General features: G+C 45.5%; 2 protein-coding genes and 1 long non-coding RNA gene across 8 annotated transcripts in view; 2 read left to right on the top strand and 1 right to left on the bottom strand.

Annotated features, from left to right (window-relative positions):
• dnajc5ab (DnaJ (Hsp40) homolog, subfamily C, member 5ab) overlaps positions 1-538 on the top strand; it is a 19,760-nt gene extending 19,222 nt beyond the window's left edge. For both annotated transcript variants that reach the window (XR_014909013.1, XM_085393372.1), the window contains one exon: positions 1-538. This exon is cut by the window's left edge. The gene's annotated coding sequence lies outside the window, so the exon portion shown is untranslated.
• A 987-nt stretch (positions 539-1,525) lies between these two features.
• Positions 1,526-19,241, top strand: trim101 (tripartite motif containing 101). Of its 5 annotated transcripts, none has more exons than XM_085393175.1 (12): positions 1,526-3,435; positions 5,075-5,281; positions 7,692-7,861; positions 7,948-8,128; positions 8,298-8,393; positions 11,853-11,930; positions 12,585-12,740; positions 12,816-12,838; positions 12,939-13,063; positions 14,032-14,276; positions 15,597-15,726; positions 16,785-19,241. In XM_085393175.1, exons 2-11 carry the CDS (start codon positions 5,099-5,101, stop codon positions 15,681-15,683), a joined length of 1,344 nt encoding a protein of 447 aa, XP_085249301.1. In that variant the 5' UTR covers positions 1,526-3,435; positions 5,075-5,098; the 3' UTR covers positions 15,684-15,726; positions 16,785-19,241. The 5 variants fall into 5 exon arrangements, with proteins under 5 accessions (XP_085249301.1, XP_085249300.1, XP_085249299.1 ...); XM_085393174.1 differs by having other exon boundaries at positions 1,526-3,483; XM_085393173.1 differs by having other exon boundaries at positions 1,527-3,471.
• On the bottom strand, positions 7,485-10,766 carry LOC146645946 (uncharacterized). The gene is made up of 5 exons (XR_014909002.1): positions 10,630-10,766; positions 8,918-9,132; positions 8,707-8,784; positions 8,035-8,377; positions 7,485-7,834 (listed from the first exon to the last, which is right to left on the bottom strand). It is a non-coding gene; the product is annotated as an uncharacterized LOC146645946 (long non-coding RNA).
• Positions 19,242-19,575: the final 334 nt, after the last annotated feature.

The raw sequence follows: 19,575 nt of genomic DNA, 5'->3' as shown, positions 1-19,575 counted from the left end.
GACACTCGTTGATGTCCATATGTATCGATGCTAGCGGCCGAGTCGACTCCTGACTGGTCTGAGCCAAACTGCAGATCCGTGAAAATCAGAGGTTTTATTTTCCCAAACACGTTTAAGTTGCTGTGTTCCTGTTTTCACATTGACCCCATCGCTGGGTTAAAAAGGCTTCTGAATGAGCTTCGGTGAAACCTGCAGACGCCTCGTTACCTGATTGGCTGACCAAACCTGGAGTCGGCACATTTCCATCATCGAATAATGAAACCGATGTATGTAAGAAGATAGCAGCCACATGGTGATAATAATGATGCATTATTTAATTTATTTTGATTTTCTGATCTTTGTAATGATTGATGAACTAGCCGCTGTGAGGAGGATGTAGACATCTTTAGATGTGTACCGTTCTGATGGCGAGGTGACAAATGGCAGACGTGCTGTACATACACACAGAGACGTAGAGGTTTGTGTTTGTAGCGTGGACGTTTGCCTGAAACGACTATCTGATGTACTGTTGTAAAATAAATGTTTCTGATGCTTCGGAGCCTCTTTGTGTTTAATCTACCACTGTAATCTGTAATCCACACATTGTATCAGAAGTCGTTACTTTATTCTCAAAGAGTACCACTCTAGTTGTAAGAAAGAGGTAGGATGCAGCCTTAGCTTTACTAGCTGAAGGCTTTCAGGGAGTTTTTAGGACTTCCTGATAATAATGAATTACAGTCGTCCAGCCTGGAAGTAATAAATGCATGAACTAGTTTTTCAGCGTCACACTGAGACAGGATATTTTTAATTTTAGAGATGTTGCGCAAATGGAAGAAAGCAGTCTTACATATTTGTTTAATATGTGAGTTGAAGGACATGTCCTGGTCAAAAATGACTCCAAGGTTCCTCACAGTGTTACTGGAGGCCAAGGTAATGCCATCCAGAGTAAGAATCTGCTTAGATACCATATTTCTAAGCTTTTCAGGGCCGAGTACAATAAGCTCAGTTTGATCTGAATTAAGAAGCAGAAAGTTAGCGGCCATCCAGGTCTTTATGTCTTTAAGACATTCCTGCAGTTTAACTCATTGGTGTGTGTTATCTGGCTTCATGGACAGATAGAGCTGGGTGTCATCTGCATAGCAGTGTAAATGTATGCTATGTCTTCTAATGATGCTGCCTAAGGGAAGCATGTATAATGTAAACAGAATTGGTCCTAGCACTGAACCCTGTGGAACTCCATAATAACCTCAGTGTGTGAAGAGGACTCTCCATTTACATGCACAAACTGGAGTCTATTAGATAGATATGATACAAACCACTGCAATGCAGTACCTGTAATACCTACAGCGTGTTCTAATCGCTCTAATAGGATATTATGGTCGACAGTATCGAACGCTGCACTGAGGTCTAGCAGGACAAGCACAGAGATGAGTCCACTGTCAGAGGCCATAAGAAGATCATTTGTAACCTTCACTAAAGCTGTTTCTGTGCTGTGATGAGCTCTGAAACCTGACTGAAACTCTTCAAATAAACCATTGCTCTGCAGATGATCTGTTAGCTGTTTGACAACTACTCTTTCAAGGATGTTTGATATGAAAGGAAGGTTGGAGATTGGCCTATAATTAGCTAAGACTGCTGGGTCTAGAGATGCTTTTTGAGTAAAGGTTTAACTACAGCTAGCTTGAAGGCCTGTGGTACATAGCCGATCATTAGAGATAGGTTGATCATATTTAAGATCGAAGAATTAATTACGACCAGAGTCGTACGTAGTGAGGAGGTAAAATTATTAACAAGATGATCGACCTCTGTTAGCGTTCAGATAGCTGCTCTGCTCTGTGTTGGTACAGGGCATTGAAGATGATAACAGTGGGTGGATTATATTCTTAAACTTAGTTACAGCGCTTTCAGAAAGACATCTACTGTGATGAAGTCTACTCTCCACTGCTCTAACCAATTTGTGGCTGGTCAAAACTAACAACTGACATGGGCCTTAACATCCACCAAGGCAGGAAGAAGTGCCTCAGCGAGCTGAGAAAGGGGCCTGGCATTGACACATACTTTTTAAGAAGTAAGTCAAGAGGCAGGAGAATCCCCACAGTCCTCAGGGCATCAGCACCCCGTTCGAAGTTCATTGTCGTACAGACCCTCCCATAGTTTTCAGATTGGAACTCCAGTAGCAGTTCCCAGTCTACAGTTTAGCAATCTACACTCAGTATTAGATTCTAGCCCAGCCGGCCATTTAATATCAGCCCCTAGCTTGGAGTTTAGCCACCAAATGCTAGCAACACACTTGTGTACAGATGTAAGCCAGCTAGTGAGCTTCTCTGACTCACTGACTCATATCATACTCCTTTCACAAAGTTTTACAGCCTCCCCCAGAGCATTATCATTCCCAACGTGTAACATACGGACGATTCGTCACATTCGTTGGTATGTTTATATTATTCTAATACGGTAAAATATATTTGTCCTACAGCGGCCACCATAGCTAGGATTATGCACTTCAGTTGGGTAGAAGACAGAACTCTGCTGACATCTAGTGGTGAGGTTTAACACGCTGTATCTCAAGTATTGTAGAAGAAGAGTGTGGAGACAATAAAGATGCATTTAAGCTTAACTACTGAATTACAGTGATGAGATTTAATTATTATATAATAACTGATCCTGTGTGAGGAATAAAATGTAGTCTGGTTTAGAAGTGTGCAGTGCTGGGTTCCCTTTCATAGAATAATATTATCAAGATGTGTCAGTACCAAAGTGGTCAGCAGGAGGTGCTGTTGTGTCAGACTGAACAACAAAAAAGCTAAAAACCCAAACTGCTGCGAGTGTTTCGCTGTTTCAGTCTCACAGGCTTACCGGCCGGGTGCCGGAGCTCTGAAACAAATGATTTTCACAGTAGCACACCTGAACTGCCCCGCCAACATGACCTCACTCCCAAAAAACAGAGAGCCCTTCAAAATAAAGGCCCACATAGGAGACGGTTAACTGTTGAGGATAAACGCTGTAATCTGACAGCCATTCTCAAACACTTACATCAGACAGATATTGTAAACTAGCAGATAAAAGCTGTACTGATGTATTGTTTTCCTCTGTGACCTGTTTGTGAAATACTGCTTCAGATCTAAAACTTTAAAAGGTCGAAGCAGAAAACCAGAGCTGAAGGATCAGGCTGAGCTGGCTGTTCCAGCACGGCCAGGGCTTAATCTGTCCACATACCAGCCTCCTCATATGGAAAGTGTGTGTGTGTGTGTGTGTGTGTGTGAGAGAGGCTGAAACCTGACGCCCCCTCAGGTCAGCCCCCCTCCACACTTTTCTGCAGATGGTGAGGAAGTACAAGCAGACTCAGAGAACAGGACAGTTTTGGTGAGGAAGACGTCTGGACTCTTTCTCGCGGGACACATTTGGAGTCTCTGAAGAGAAGAGCTCACGAACCGTCTGACCTCCGGCCGTCTCTGGGTGGGTACTCGCAGCACCAACCGGACGACGGCAGAGGTAAAACATCCAGTGAGTCTTTGACAATCCATCTGAACTATCAAGAGGACCACTTCATGCTAGTGGCTGCCTCTGTTTAGGTGCTGAGGTAGGTCTCCCTGCAGGATTGGTTTTCCCTGCATCAGGAGCAGCGCTGGGCTCTTCAAATCACGGACAAACAGGATCCCACAGCTGTTTATGTTTTTGAAACCATTTTGCACAGAGAGGCATTTTTTGAAAAATGTATTGATGCAATGTTGAACATTATTACACAGGAAAAACTACATGTAAAATAATCACAGCGTGACGCCTCTGCCTTTGTAAGCGGAGGGACAGTAACTGCGTGTAAACCTGCAGACAGTCAGATTAACAGTATTTTGTCGCTATCTGCCATTCTGCTATTCATCTCATGTAAACAATAACGTGGCCAAAAAATCTCCGTTTACGGTGATTCGAAACGTTTACGTGGACGAAACAGCTGCGTGTTCAAAAATACTCGTGTAGGTGCGGACGCAGCGTAAAAGAGTTAGTAGTTTGTTTTATTACTGCCTGTAATTTATTGCAGTTTACTTGCATTTGCTTAATTGTTTGCTAAATGTTTGAGGTGAAATAAACTGCAATGCGGCAAAATATGGGTGTGTGGTTGGAGGATGTGTTTGTGCGGGGGGGGGGGGGGGGGGGGCATTTTTCCTGGGGCCTAGCAAAAGAGGTTTGGGAGCCACTGACTTAGAGAGTTCCTGAGTTTGACAGCCTGAACTCTTCCACCTGCGGCAGATACGCAGGAGTTTGTTTCCTGTCTCTTTCTCGTGGCGCAGCTGTGGGGTCTCTCCATCATCACCTCCGCACTCGTCAGCCTCGTTAAACTGAACCACAACTCAAACTGTGTTGAGGAATGGGCTCTGAGTCGGGTGTTTGTGTTGTGACCGTATGCATGGAGCTGCAGACAAACACAGCATTTCGATTGGCTTCTTTTCCCTAAAGTCTGCACAGCTGACTGAGAGGTGCACAGGTCTGTGTGAACTTCAGAGCCGAAGGGGAAACCTGCAGTCTGAGCTCGTGTGTTCACAGGTGTCCCAACCGCGATACTAAATGAATTATTAATAATTGCATTAAGTCTGATTCAGAGTCTCATCTGTCACCTTATAAGAATGAATCTCCTGTCAGTGTAGCAAAGGCATCGCGCCTCTATTTTGAAAGGCTGCCAAAACCAGTCCAAACAGTGTGAATAACAAGGCTGGACAGATGTTAACGATGGATGATTTTAAATGATCATCCCATGAATCAGCACAGCTGCCAAACACTTGTCACTTTGCACAAACAGGGTCGTTCACAATTAACAGCCGCCTCACAGTCGGGGTCATGCAGCCATCTTGAATTTTGTTTCATCAGCAGGCTGATTAGAAGAGCAGATGTGCAGATGTTGGTACCTGTGAAATGAAATGTTCCGCTTCTCTCTTAGAAAAACTGCAGATTTAAGTTTCACATCTTAGACCCCGAGGTTACGTCCACCTTTTAACTACAGTCTGTGTGTGTGTGTCTGTGTGAGTCACTGGTGCTGCTTCACAAACGTCACAGCTTTGTGTCTTTGCTGATGTGAAGTGAGTGTTTGTACTGCTTCTACCAGGAGGTGAAGCTCGGCGGAGCGCCCATGTCGCTGTCAGCTGACCTGAGCTGCCTGCAGGGCAGCAGAGGCGCCGAGCGCGAGGTGGCGCTGACCACGCTGGAGAAACAGCTGATCTGCCCCATCTGCCTGGAGATCTTCAACAAACCCGTCGTCATCCTGCCGTGCGAGCACAACCTGTGCAGGAAGTGTGCCAACGAGCTCTACCAGGTCTCTCTCTCTCTCTCTCACACACACACACACACACACACACACACACACACACACACACACACACACACACACACACACACACACGTGGTGTGCGGACAGATTAAGTGGATTATCTGTGGCTAAACTGGGACATGTGGATGTTTAACTGGTTTGCTCACGGAGGCACCACAAAGTCAGCTGTCATGAACACATTCACTGTTATTGTTCTGTGTGTGTGTGTGTGTGTGTGTGTGTGAGTGTGAGAGTGAGCACAGCACAGACACACACAAGTAACCAAGTAAAGATGGCCACAGTGATGTCACAGGTTGGTGAGCGCTCGAAGCTCCCCCCTCATACAGAGGTTACCTGTCCATCACTGTGTAGCCCCGCCCTAATCCTCCTCCACTACCTGCTCCTCTCTGACTCTAACAGGACCATCATTTCTAAAATGAACTTCCTTTTTGTTCACTCACACCTGAAACCATGAACCAATCAGGAAAGACTTCAGGCGATCGTGGCTCAAGAGTTGGGAGTTCGTCTTGTAATCGGAAGGTTGCCGGTTCGAGCCCCGGCTCCGACAGTCTCGGTCGTTGTGTCCTTGGGCGAGACACTTCACCCGTTGCCTACTGGTGGTGGTCAGAGGGCCCGGTGGCGCCAGTGTCCGGCAGCCTCGCCTCTGTCAGTGCGCCCCAGGGTGGCTGTGGCTACATGTAGCTGCCATCACCAGTGTGTGAATGTGTGGATGTGCGAAGCACTTTGGGGTCCTTAGGGACGAGTAAAGCGCTTTACAAATACAGGGCGTCCGTCTTGTCACAGACCGCAGCTGCCCTCTGCTGGACATTACAGAGAAGGTGTATTGTAAACACAGCGTGTGCCCTGCAGAGCCTTCTCCCCCAGCAGTTCCTCCACTCGCACATCCAGGAGCATCAACATCTACACTGCTGCCATTTTTCTTATTTCACTGTCTGTGTATGAAGATATGACTCCAAATGTGCAACATGGTAATGAAACCTGCTGCTGCCTCACATCTGCGAACATTTTCACGTAAATCAGAGCCGTGCTAATGTTGACCTCCTCCGGTGCTCCAGCCTGAAGACAGAGGAGGGGAGGGGGGAACAAACGCTGTGATGGTAAAGGAGGAGCAGAGCGAAGGTTTATGGAGGACAGGCAGAAGGTTATGTTACAGAGGAAGATGCTGGGATAGGAGGAGGTGGAGCTAAATCTCAGGGCTGGGTGTCGTCACTGATTTCTAGAATCGATTCGATTGGAATCGGGGGAATTTTGCCTCAGACAGTCAGAAATATTATAATTCTGATCATGCATCAGCACATTTCCATATTTTTGCATCTATAAAAAGGAAGCTGACACTTGTGAGACTTTGTCACAGGTGTGAGCATCACAGCAGAGGCCTTTGTGTCAAAGTAACTGAGGATAAAACAGAAAAACATGGAGGTGGTTTTCCTGGTCTGGGATTTATACAAATATTCTGCAGTAGATCAAAAACGAAAGAAAACCATTAATCAACACGTGAACATGACCTGATGCTGCTGAGGTGAAGCAGAGCAACGTTACGGAGGTTTGATTACAGACACAGCTGAGAGTTTTGCTCCTCGTCATCATTTTAAAAAGTTTACATCTCTTCAGTCTTGAACCGCAGAAAGGAGACTTCCTTGTTGGAAGTCAGCACATAACAGTAGACTGGTGGGTAACAAGCCAGTGAAAATGCAGAAACAGATCTGTAGATGGGAAGCTGTTCGTGCCGTTCACTGAGACACAGAGCTGTGCATTACGTGTGATGGAAGCAAAACAGAAAAGCTAAGAAGCAATTCATGAGAAAGTGAACTGCGAAGCGTAGTTTGGATCTTCTTTTGCTTGGTTGTGTCAACTTTGCTTGGAGAGAGATGAAACCTTCAGCTCAGAATCTAGCACAAAACAACCGAGCACCGACTCCAGCTGTGAGCTGAGAATGAAACTGAAGGTTGCTGAAATCCGGAGAACGGCTTTGTTTGTATTTCATTAGTAAAGGCTGAACAGAAATAGAGTAGAAGGAAGCTCGGTCCGTCCTGTAAGGGAGTGCAGACGTGGAGCTGTGATCACAGTAAAGCAGTGAGGAAGGACACAGGTGGGCACAGGTAAGCCGGGGCTGGCAACAACAACAGGAAGTAAAACCACAATAAGACAGACCGCCAAAGTAAAACTGGAGGTGACCAAGCACAGCTAACAGTACAGCAGATACACAAAGATCACGTAGCGAGGATCATTTCTGTCACTTTGATGTTGTGTGTTCGGGCTGTGTTGTGTGTCTTCGATGCTCCAGTAACAGATGTTGTGTGATGGGAGGCTCGGCCGCTGTTTGCCGCCCGGTTTGTGCGTCACGATGTCGTTCGGGGTTAAGCTGGCATTTTGGTTTCTTGCTTCCTGTGTGCAGCCGTCTCTGTTCCACGCTCGGACCACCATGTCGGTGAACAGCGGGCGTTTCCGCTGTCCGTCCTGCAGACAAGAAGTGCTGCTGGACCGCCACGGCGTCTACGGCCTTCAGCGAAACCTGCTGGTGGAGAACATCATCGACATCTACAAAGAGGAAATCAACAGCACCAGGTTGAGTCACAGCCAGGTGATGTCTGACGACAGGTGATTAAAGCAGAGACGCGGTGTTTAACCACTTCCTGTGTGTTCACCTCCAGGCCCCTCCCTCCGCCTTCACCTCCACCTCCTGCTCATTCAACATGCTCCGACCACGAGGGAGAAAAGGTGAACATCTACTGCCTCACCTGTCAGGTTCCCACCTGCTCGCTCTGCAAAGTCTTCGGGGCCCATCAGTCCTGCGAGGTGGCTCCTCTGAGCGCCATCTACCAGCAGCAGAAGGTACTGCAGTGACCTGCTGCCTGCGTTATTATTGTTATTAGGCGCTTAAATAAATGATCTCTGTGTTTGTGTGTCCGGCTCACACTGTTGCTCAGCTCTCACAGCTGTTTTCTGCTGAATGACCTGCAGCTGTTACCACCTCATGCAGTCACTTCCTTCTGTTCTCCAGGACCAGCTGCGCGAAGGCGTCGCCTCTCTGAGGGCGTTCAGCGACAAAGTCCAGACTGTGATCAATGAGCTGGAGGAGACCTGCAGACACATAGAGGTGTGTGATGTCAGCGATAACCAATAAACAACAATAACATTCATTGTAGAAGTCTTGTGATTGGCAGCTCAGTTCACAGTGTTAGAAACAGTCTGAGCTATGAGACGGTCACGGTTTGCCTTTCAGCATCCGCACGCAGGAGTAGCAGTGGCGTGTTTCTGTTGGGGGGCAGGTAGGGGCACAGATAGTGTTAAAAAAAGTCTATCAACTGTTAACCATAATGCAATAACCCTATAACCCTAATAACTCTTATTAGAATGAGATTTTAAAGGCTGTCAATATTAGTCTATAAGTAAGACTGGAGGTTCAATACCATGTGGATGGCCCGGTGTCGTACATGATGTTTCAAAAGGCACCGCATCCTGGTTATCTGGTGGATCATGAACAGGTGCTGGGATAATATCAAAAGATTACATTTCATTAAATAATGTTACGATTTGGGGTTGGCAGTGTATTGTTTTAGTGTAACAATAAAAAAACATGTTATTTAAAACAGGATTTTGTTTTACTTTCCAGTTACGTACCACAATACAAATATTAGGATTTGTCCCCTATGGATCGGTTGAACATCCCTTCCTTGCATTTTCCTTGTTCGTTCTCTCTCACACACCTTCATTTGTAGAACTCACAGGTGACAATGATGACTGCGGACATTGTTCTCTGCTTCTGGGTGTATTTTAGCCTTCTTAAGGAAGAAATCTTTTCATTCTTCCTGTTCTTTTATCTCTACTGGTTGGCTCTGAAGTAATAAAGCAAAAACTTGTGTTACAAACAACAACTTTCCTGATGACCTTGACTAGAAGTCAGGGATGTCAACTTCCGGCCCTCGTGGACCCTATCCTGCACGTTTTAGATGTTTCCTATTCGGTTGTTCAGTCTGACGTCACTAGCCGTGTCTGGGTCTAAACGCCGCTGCAGGTCCATATATCAAACGATCACTATGGCATTACTGAGAGTTGAAAAACTGTCTAAAGTCTTTCATCTTTAATAAAATGATCAGCGTTCTGCTCTACCAGGTGTAACAATTGAGTTTAACATCCAGGCATCCATGAAAACGGAATTTATGACATTTAACGGAGTTAGAAGTTAGCAGGGAGTTAGCTCGCTAGCTTCTATCTAAATACAATATAGCATGTCCTGACTGCGGGGTTTTGGAAACAAATTAAAACGTACAGCTCTGCTATCACTTCCAACATAAATGAAGACAGAAAACTAAACAGCAGTGACGTTTGTAGGGTTACTGAAGTTGGGCTAGCTGCTATATAATGATGTGCTACGTGACCGCTAGCGACACAGCTATGTTAGCATAATATAAACAAGCTAACTTTTTTTCCACTCGATAAAAGTTAACGTGAGTGTTCTCGGTGGTCAGGAACAAATGTAATCGCATGGCAGGATGCTGTAAAAGGACCAAACTTCAGCCAGGAGAACAACTGAGATAATCCATCCACAATACGAGGTTAGTCATTCATATACTGCAGCATGGGCTGGGCTGTAGTTACATCCTAAGGTTTTAAAAACTGAGCCTAAATAAATGATTAGCGGTAATAAAAGCCGAGGGAGGTCAACAGTGATCACTGACTGTTTTAGGAGCTTTTTGAGATCAAATAGAAGAAAATACAAAACATTAAACATGTTAACAACACAAAAGCCATATTAAACGCAGACTACTTTAGACCCGGAAGTAGGATTCGTCGCGTCATCACTGAACAACCGGATACCAACAGAGCCAGTTCAAATCAAACAATCCCCAAACACCTACGTGTTTGTAAATGATCCTTTAAATCAGCTGTGTTGAAGTCTGGAAACATCTGGAACCGGGAGGACCAGAACTGCACATCCCTGCACTGAACATGGCACAGGGGTGATTCACTCTATTCATAACATGGAGCTGGCAGATAGGATCAGTAATGAGAGAAATTAGCTGGACCGCACGGTGCAGTGTAAGTGCTGCCTCATGGTAAACTTTGGTAATATTGATGTATACAGAACACTGGCTGATGATACAGTCAGCTGGCATGGTGACGCTGCCAGTGTTAACCTGCAACCAAACCTGCAGCTCCACACAGCAATGCTACGACTTGGATTGTATTTTATAACTCATAACTCTTATGCTAGCTCCCCCAGCAGCCGACTGTCTCAAATATGCGACGGCTGCAATAATTCTTCAAGTGTTATTTTTTCCTTGGGATTCTAATTTAAGTTTACTAAACTCAACAAACTTAATATTACTTACTGGGACATTTATTCTCTCCTCATCTTCTTTCGCTGAAAAATTATTTTCCGCGGTGTCTCTTTCGTGCTTGGTTCTCCTTCCTTTGCTAACCTGATGCTCATAGTGCAGAAGCCAATGCTGCATTCACTTACACTCGGACATCCGAGTTTCACGGTGAAAACATAATCGTACATTGGCTATTTGATTGAATTTTATTGTTTTAGCTTCGGGGTGGCACCTGGGTGGCCAGTCTGGTTGGGGAGGTGACCTGTGCCCCCCCAGGCCACCCCGCTGGACACACCACTGCTGAGTAGCCAGTTAACAATGAAAGTTTGTTTACAATCTCTTCACCGAGTGTATTTACAGGCTGTGCGGGGATAGTGCTATATACAAGACGTGAGGGGGGCAGACCTCCAGGAATCTGGGGAAAAGAGGATCACACACACGCTCCTCCCTCTCTCTCAGCTTTGTGACCAGTCGCTCCTTCCACACACTGCTCCTGGAACAATGCGATGGTCCGAGGAATCTCGATACAAACAAATGCACGTTAATATTCTGCACATGGGCACGAGAAACTTTGGCTTGAACTTGTTACTGACGGGAGTTTAACAACGATCCAGCGCCAAACAGCAGACCTCTCCCCTCTTCAATACCGGCTGGTCCTGATGAGGTCCAGGTGTTTCCAATACAGGGAGGCGTGGGCCGAGGGCGTGAACCCACCATGATGTCCGCCCCAGCAAAACAGGAGAGAGAGAGAGAGAGCGAACATAATGACCAGCTCCTTGCTGATCCCGCAGGTCGTCACAGGGACGTGTTTCAGATCGTTTCATGACACCTTTGCTCATCTCTTCACTTTGTCAATTCAGCAGATGGCCCCGCCCCTCCCTGAGCCTGGTTCTGCCGGAGGTTTCTTCCAAAGGTTTTTCCTTCCCGCTGTCGCCAAAGTGCTGCTCACAGGGGGTCATATGATTGTTGGTGTTTCTATGTATTATTGCAGGGTCTACCTTACAATATAAAGCACCTTGAGGCGACTGCTGTTGTGATTTCGAGCTCCTCAGACTGCAGCTGCAGAACATCTGCACAAAAGCTGCTCGTTAACACGTGCACACACATCACGATCCAGTTATTGAGCATGTGATGAAGCAGAGTCTGCATGAAGATGAATTCAAAAGTGTCAGGAGTCCATGAAAGAGCCTCGTGGTTTATCTGCGTCAGACCTGACTGACTGTGTCGTTGCTCCTCAGGAGAACTGCAGCATTCAGAAACAGAGCGTGTGCGAGAAGTTCAACCGCATGTTCTCCATCCTGGAGGAAAGACAGAAGGTCAGAGTTCAGCCCTCGTCCTCAGTGACGTCGGGACTTTAAAATATAAATGTGTGCCGTGCGCGTAGGTTTCCTGTTTTATTTTGGTAGTCCCGTGTTGCTTGTGCTTTGTCTTCAGTCTGACTTCCTGCCCTGTGGCAGTGTCTGCTGTGTGTCCCTGTGTCTCCTTTCCCTGGTTACCCTCAGTGTGTCTGCATGAGGAGTGAGCTTCCTGTTTGGACTTTGCACCAATAAAAGTACGTTTTTGTTTTTGAAAGCTGCAGACCCAATCAGACGACTGCAACCTCACAAAGTCCTTCTTCTTTTACTTGGTTGCCTCCATCGCTGCTTCTGTTTCAGCAGGAAGCTTCAGTTCCCTGACGTCACTCTGTAAACGATGTGAGCAGGAAACTGATTTTACAGTCCCAAGCAGAAAGAAGCAGTCGCTGTTTTGTCACCGCACAGAGACCCGCCTGCTGCTCTGTCGTGTCTTCGTCTGAGGGACGTAATCAGGATAACGTCCTTCGGATGAGGACACGTGTCCTCAAACACGTTGCAGCCTCTGCGGTGAATGTTCTTGCGCCTGCTGTCTGTTTGTGACAGAAAGCTCTGTACTACGTCTTGTTTGAACACGATGGTCACGCCTCATAGTGTTTCTTTTTACTGTGATCGAAGGCGATGGCGCAGCGAATCAGCTCTGAGCAAGAGGAGAAGACGGGCCACGCGCGGGCGCTGGTGCGTTGCCATGATGACAGCATGGCAGCCAACAGCAGGCTGGCGGAGAGCGCCGCGAGCAGCATGGAAGAGCCCAACATGGCCGCCTTTGTTCAGGTGAGCGACTCCCGTTTCCTGTGTGCGGCGGTGACGAGTCTGACTCGGCTCATTTGTCTCCTCCTCCTCTTTCAGAGTTCAGCAGAGATGATCACAAAGTGAGTGACGGGAAATATTCTTCACGCCTTCCTTCACTTCGTCAGCATTAACCAACCTTCTTTTGCTTCCTATACCTCCTCGCGTCCTCGCCGTCCTCAGGGTGAAGGCGGCGAGTGCCTCGGGTCCGTCCGAGACGCTGAGACCAAGTTACGAGCGCCTGAGTCGTTACAGGGTTAACTTCAGCGAGCAGGAGAGGGCGCTGAAGAGCATCGACTTCATCAAAGGTTCGACTCGTTCGGCTCATTTCCACCTCCCCAACCCGACACAGGGCAGCTCTGCATGACACGAAGGCTACAATAAGCCATCTTTATATGATCCTGCAGCGCTTCCTGTTTAGCTCCTCCCACTTTAAAGTGCCTTTCCTCTGATTGGTTTAAATGCTGTGGGTGTGGCTTCTGTTTGGAGCACATTACTGCACAATGAGCTGGTTATGGGTTGTTGTTGGAGTAACCTCACAGCAGCCGTGTTATCGGTCAGAGGATCCGCAGTGTGCGACGCCATGTTGGCACCAACACTCTGAGGATGCAGGAGGTCAGCTGTCATCAGTGATACCTGCCCAGGTGCTTCCCTGTGATCATCGTAACACAGATGTCTTCAGCTGCAGCGGGTTACCAAACTAATCAGGTTGTAGTGTTTTATCTCCACAATACAGACACGTGCTTTAATTTAACGTCCCCTCCTGAAGAAGCAGGGCGAGGGGCGGCGCCTTCACATGTAGGTGTAGTAGGCGCCAAGCTTGGTCCTGGAGGTCCTGAGCAGAGGCAGAATAACTCACAGTGAAGCTGCTGCAGAGCATCAGGAGCCACGTCAAGAATTCAAACAATAATGACGACGAGTATGAAGGACTGCAGCTGCAGACGAACTAGTGTGAGCAGTATTCATTGGTCCAGCTCTCAGCCGTTAGACGCGGGCGTGCATGTTAAAGGTCACTTCTATAAAACCCCGCCCATTTTTAAGTCTTTGTTCATTTCTGTTCATGCTCAGATTTTCTGAAATCTTCTAAAATTCAGAAAATGGAGCGATGCAGGAGAGAAAACAAAAATGAATTGAATGAAAAGTCGTGGAGTAAAAGAATGAAGCAGCAAATACATTATGAATAAATAAACATGTTTACATCACTGCATTATTCGTGTTGCATTTACATCAGTTCATCTCATTATTTCCTTTGTGATGTTGGCTCCTCCTCCCTCAGCATCATGGTTTTGTGATATCTCTCCAGTCGTGAAGGATGTTCCTGAAGAACCAGAGCCAAAAGAACCCAAAGATTCTTTGATCCAGAACACAGAACCAAACGGCAACCAGCAGGCCGCAGAGGAGGTTTCAGAGCAGGAGACTCCTGAGCTGGACTCGGGTCATATCACGGAGGGAGAGGAGGAAGCCGCCGCCGAGCTAGCTAAAGAGGGCGGCGAACGGCAGGAGGGAATGAGCACACAGCAGGTAGAGTATCACACCTGCTTTAAAGACGCTCACCTTTACATTTGATTGTAAACTACTCAGAATTTCTCTAACATATAATCTAATGAAAGAGTCCATCAGTAGCCTCAGAGCTGCCAACAGAGCTGAGGGTCGGCTGTGAGACATGAAGGTTGTCCAAATATGGTCACTTCCTGAAACAAAACCAACATGGTGGCAATTGAAACGTTACCAATGAGGCTTCAAAATGCTACAAACCGTGAACAGCTGGACCTCACTGACCAATGGGCTTGAGTCTGTGTTCGTCTTTTGTATACAGGGTTTGCAGGAAATGCATGTTTTACTAAGAGAACATTTGCAGGTCTCCAAAACCATCACGGAGGGATAAACACAGCGAGTGGTTAAACATGTGGCTGTAACTGTCTTCACCTGTCAGTGTGAGGGGATGGATGAAGAGGAGGAGGAGGATGCTGACTTTTACCCCGGCTGGTGCACAGCTGGCTTGAGCCCCTCAGCTCCTGGACAAACCCTGCCGGAGGTCCATCGATGCATCAGCGAGGACGGGTTCACTTCATGCTGCTGGGGTCAAATCTCCTCCCACAAGGCTGCCTATCTGTCCTCCATGAGTCCCCATCTGCTCTCATATCTGCTCAAAAAATCCAGCAGAAGAACCTCAGAGCGAGGAGGAGGAGGAGGTGCAGGGCTGGGCGTACCTGTCCGAGGCCGCCGAGGAGCAGCTGAACGAGGCCGAAGGAAAGGGAAGCAAAGGATGCTCGTCACTGGTGCCGGCGCAGTGAGCTCAGGGTGAGGCTGGGGAGGAGCGAGGAGGATGAAGCTGTGAGGAAGGAGAAGCGTCACACGGAGAGCAGAGACGGCGAGTTTGGAGCGTCGAAAGGAAGAGAGGACGACGAGAAGAAACCCAAAGGCTCTGACGTCACCGTGGAGACGAGAGGTGCTGAAGACGCCCGTTCTCAGGTCAGTGTCATCCTTCGTCATCATCATGGACCAGGCTCTGCACGCTGCTCCCACCCACAGATATGGCTCCACCTCCACAGCTGCTTCTTCTTCTCTTTTTATTCGTTTTGTTTCTGCGAGCCGAGCGTGATGCCGGGCGCCGGCGCAGCCTGCAGGCTCAGACATCAGTTTAAATATGGAAAAGGGAATAATCAGAGCTTTAACCCTCCATGTACGGGAGCAGGAGGGAAGCACAGCTACACCTGAATGAACAGGTGGAGACGTCCCACCTGAGCCGCTCAGCCGGCTCGTTAGAGTTAGCAAATAATCCACCGCATCTCACCTCCATCCTCTTCCTCATCCCTCCTCCACCCTCCTCTCCACCTGCAGGCTGTCACACTGTTCTTCTACCTGCTCGCCCTCCTGGTCATCCTGCAGAGGGCGTGGGCTTACGTCGGCTGCTTTATTTGCACATAAACGCCACACGGAGCCGCACGAACATCACTGCCGCACAGCTCAGGTATGCTCACCTGCGGCATGCTTTTATTGTGAAAAGCATGTGACTCAGAATACTTTTATTTTAAAAGGATAAAAACAGCTTTTCTAGGATCCTTTTGGTCAGACTACATTAAAGATGAATTAATCTTTACTTTTAGACGATCACTGATGCGTTTTATTATAAACATAATAATTCTGCTTCTTACAGAAAACACTTTAAACTCACAGCGACTACAAATAAATGAAATCAGGTTACAGTCAGTCGAATTTGTTTTTAAAGCGAGCACTGATTGTCTAAAAAAATCTATAATAATAAAATTATTTGAACTTTATTCTTTTTTATTTTCCTTTTTTTTTTTTACCCCCATACTACTATCACTGTTACCGCAGTACTTATACTATTAATACTCTTACTGTGTGGTACTGAGTGGAGCACAGGAGCGTGGTGGGACTGGACAAACTTACAGTGCAGACAAGGAGCGGAGACTCAGCTCTGCTGACACCCTGTGGTCGGTCTGTGTAATGACAGTTTTAATTCTCTGTAGTATAAATATGGAAGCATTATCACTGTTTTATTCAGGCTTTATTAAAGCATAATATTATATCATTCATGATAAACATTTCCATTTATTAAATATGTAAATTTCTCTCCCACCACACGTCTGTCATTAACGTTGCTCTAAAATTGAATTCATAATAATCATCTGAAACATGTCTTTGGGCCAGTTTGCTTAAGCTCTGCGGACACTTGATTTAATATAAAGAAAAGCTGTTTATAATTATGTAAAAGCTCATTCATGCAGATTAAAATACAATAATGCAACATTCTGTAATCGTGACATCAGAGCGAGAGGAAATAAAGACCAACCAAATCCAGCAGGAAGTCAGTTTGGAAATAGAAAGGTCAAAGGTCACCATTTTGAACATCAGGACAGGATTTAAAATAGTTTGGAGCAAACAGGAAGTTTATCTCAGGTATGAGACACCAGGTGAGCTTCCAGGTGACGTCTTGGTCGTCTCTGCGTGTTAGAGAGCCAAATCCGTTTTAACCATCTTTTAATCTGAAATCTTAATCTGCAGGATTCAGGAGACTCGTACTGCTCACGCTCACCTCCACCTGCTGTCCCTCCAGGAGGGAGACCCACGGCCCCCGCATCGCTGCCTCCACCTCCTCCACTTCCTCCTCATCTGCCCAGTTTTTCTCCTGGCTGAGCCCCACCCACAACAAGAGTTAGGCGGTGGGTGGATGGTTGGGGGGGATTCCTCTGAGAGATGTTTGGTTGTTTGGGCTCTTATTTTGAAATTGTGCCTGAGAAATTACATTTTTGGGCTCGTTTTTGTAGAAAGTGTGACAGACGATCGCTGACCTGACAGGAAGTGAAAGCAGAGAAATAATGAGGTTCACAGGCCGAGGAGGCGTGATACATTTATGTGTGTGTGTCGTGATGATGATGATGATGATGATGATGCTTCTCACATATTCATTGTTGATTTTTAAATAATAATTTTTCTGATGCTGATTTTGTTTCATGACTGACTCATTCAGTCTTTGGACACTTTGAGTTTCTGCGTGTTTTGTCAGTGATGCCTGAGATTAGGGACAAAACAGGTTTTAATTTTCTAAAAAATATTTTTGATTTTTCAAAATCATATTTACATATAATTGTTACACAAAGTTTTGGCCGTCTCACCATGTTTTGGTCTCCCAGGTGTAACATTTTTTAATAATTTATGTTTTTGCTGGAGAAGTGCAACGTTTTTGTCAACACCATCAGACACAAAGAAATGCAAAATATATATTTTAAATAAAGTGTTTCAGCTAGTTTGACTTTTAGCAGCTTCTCTGTTCTACTGTTTATGCTTTCAAACTAATTATACCACATTTAAAAGTAAGATTGTTTGGCTTTTTGTTATTAGAGTTACAGTCGTACATATTTTCAGAAGCTTGTATTTAATCTCTATAAGAAACAATCATATTTAGCAGCATGAAAATTACACATTTATTGAGAAAATTAACTATTTTTATTGGAATATCATGAGGGAGCAAAACATATGGTTCTTCAAAAGGGAAAAATAAACAAAAACCCAGAATTTTGGAGTTGATAAGGTGTTGACGGTGGAAGCGTTGGGAAGGTTACTTTTCAAATGTATTCCACTACAGATTACAGATTACATGCCCTGTGGCTGTGACGCAGTTTTATCACAAAGTTGTGCCATAAATGAAATTAAAACAAAAAAACTCACCATGGCATGTGTATCGAACAGGAAGTGGTAAAGGGGTCCTCAGAGTGTAAGCTGTCCACAATCATTCCTGATTTTTTTGTACTTTTTTAAAAATCTGATGGTGTTGACAAAAACTCTGGACACGATTTTAATCACTTAAAATATGCAAAAATAAATTTCAGGTGTACATTTTGATATTAAATAAGGTATTGACTTAAATACTTAGTGACTTGATGTTTAATTTTACATTACTGTTCATTTTTCTCTCTGTTTTAATATCATCACACCTGCTTGTGGACAGTGGATTTTTAGGGTACTGGTAATGTATTGTACCATTTAAAGTAAATATATATGCATAACAAAACACAAAATCATACTTTTGTTGTGTAAACATTGCCTTGGTTTGTCTCTTAGTCAGCTGGGTTAACACTTGTGTGCATATTTTTAACCCCAAAATCGGGTTTTATCGGCGGACGTGTTTTGTCCCTTATCTCAAGAATCACTGAAATCCACGGACGTGGTGTTTGCGCGTGTGTCATGAGGGCGTCTCGCAGGTTTAAAAATCACATCGGTCAGATTTCTGAGGCTGGAGACGCTGTGCGTGCTGCGAAGAGCTGTTCTGCATTTCCATTCACAGATAAACACAAAGTGTCAAACCAAAGTATTTCAGCAGCATTTTGCAGCTGTGCTGAGGAGAAACCACTTCCTGTTTGGATGACTGCCCTTTAAAAATAAAAGCACACCTGCCTTAAAGCGCCAATCAGAGCTCAGCAGACCTGTCACACTCTCTGACGGTGTGTTTTTAGGTTTACACACAAACACGTCAATGTGACGTTTTTGTGTTTCTGCTGCTGTAAAATGTGTCGTCATGATTTAAAAACACGTTGGTCTAAAGTAAATCTGTCACCTGTGCTCCTGGAGTCCACGCAGAGGCCCACTCACAGCCGGGTTTCTGCCACAGCTAACAGTAATGCTAATTATTAAAACATTGTTTTCTGTGTGTTATAGTAGGTCTTACAATATAAAAGCACCTGAGGCATCTGTTGTTGTGATTTGTTGTTTCTGTAACAGGTAACCCACGAGCACGCACAAGCTCTGAAAAATATTAAAGTTCATCAATATTATTTTTGATTAAGGTGCTAAATTACATTTATTTACACAAATATGCATTTGAGAGGTTGAATGTAGTGACTGCTCTCAGACGTGCGAGGTGCTCGCTCATGTTTGTGACTAAAGTCAGTAGTTCAGTTTGAAATTCATCGCTCCTGTTTAAAGAGGCACGACTCACTATATTAAATATATATGAAATTAAAATGAATGTTTGTCTTTTATTGTTTTTATGACAGGTGTGCAGTGAATCTGATAAGCACTGTACCTGTGTGTGTGTCATAGATAATCTCAGAACAGCTGAGTAACAAACCGAGAAGAAACATCTGCTTACTCTTCACGTCGAGAACATCTGTGCACTGTGATGTAGAGATGCAAGCCGGAGTTAGAACAGGCCTGGGCTGTACCTTCATGTTTGTACCACAGGACGGAGCAGTGAGTCAGGGTGACCTTTATTTAGCAGGTAAAAGCATAGCAGCATCCGGAGGAAACGCGGCTAAAATAAACGAATAAAATAAAAAACCCGCTGATGCCGTGTCGC

The sequence above is a fragment of the Rhamphochromis longiceps genome, linkage group LG20 (assembly GCF_057381845.1).
Source record: "Rhamphochromis longiceps isolate RC_006_pf linkage group LG20, R_longiceps_female_GT1.1, whole genome shotgun sequence".
In the NCBI taxonomy this organism is placed as follows: Eukaryota; Metazoa; Chordata; class Actinopteri; order Cichliformes; family Cichlidae; genus Rhamphochromis; species Rhamphochromis longiceps.
The sequence above is the reverse complement of the archived record's forward strand: the minus strand, read 5'-3'. Positions and strand labels throughout refer to the sequence as shown.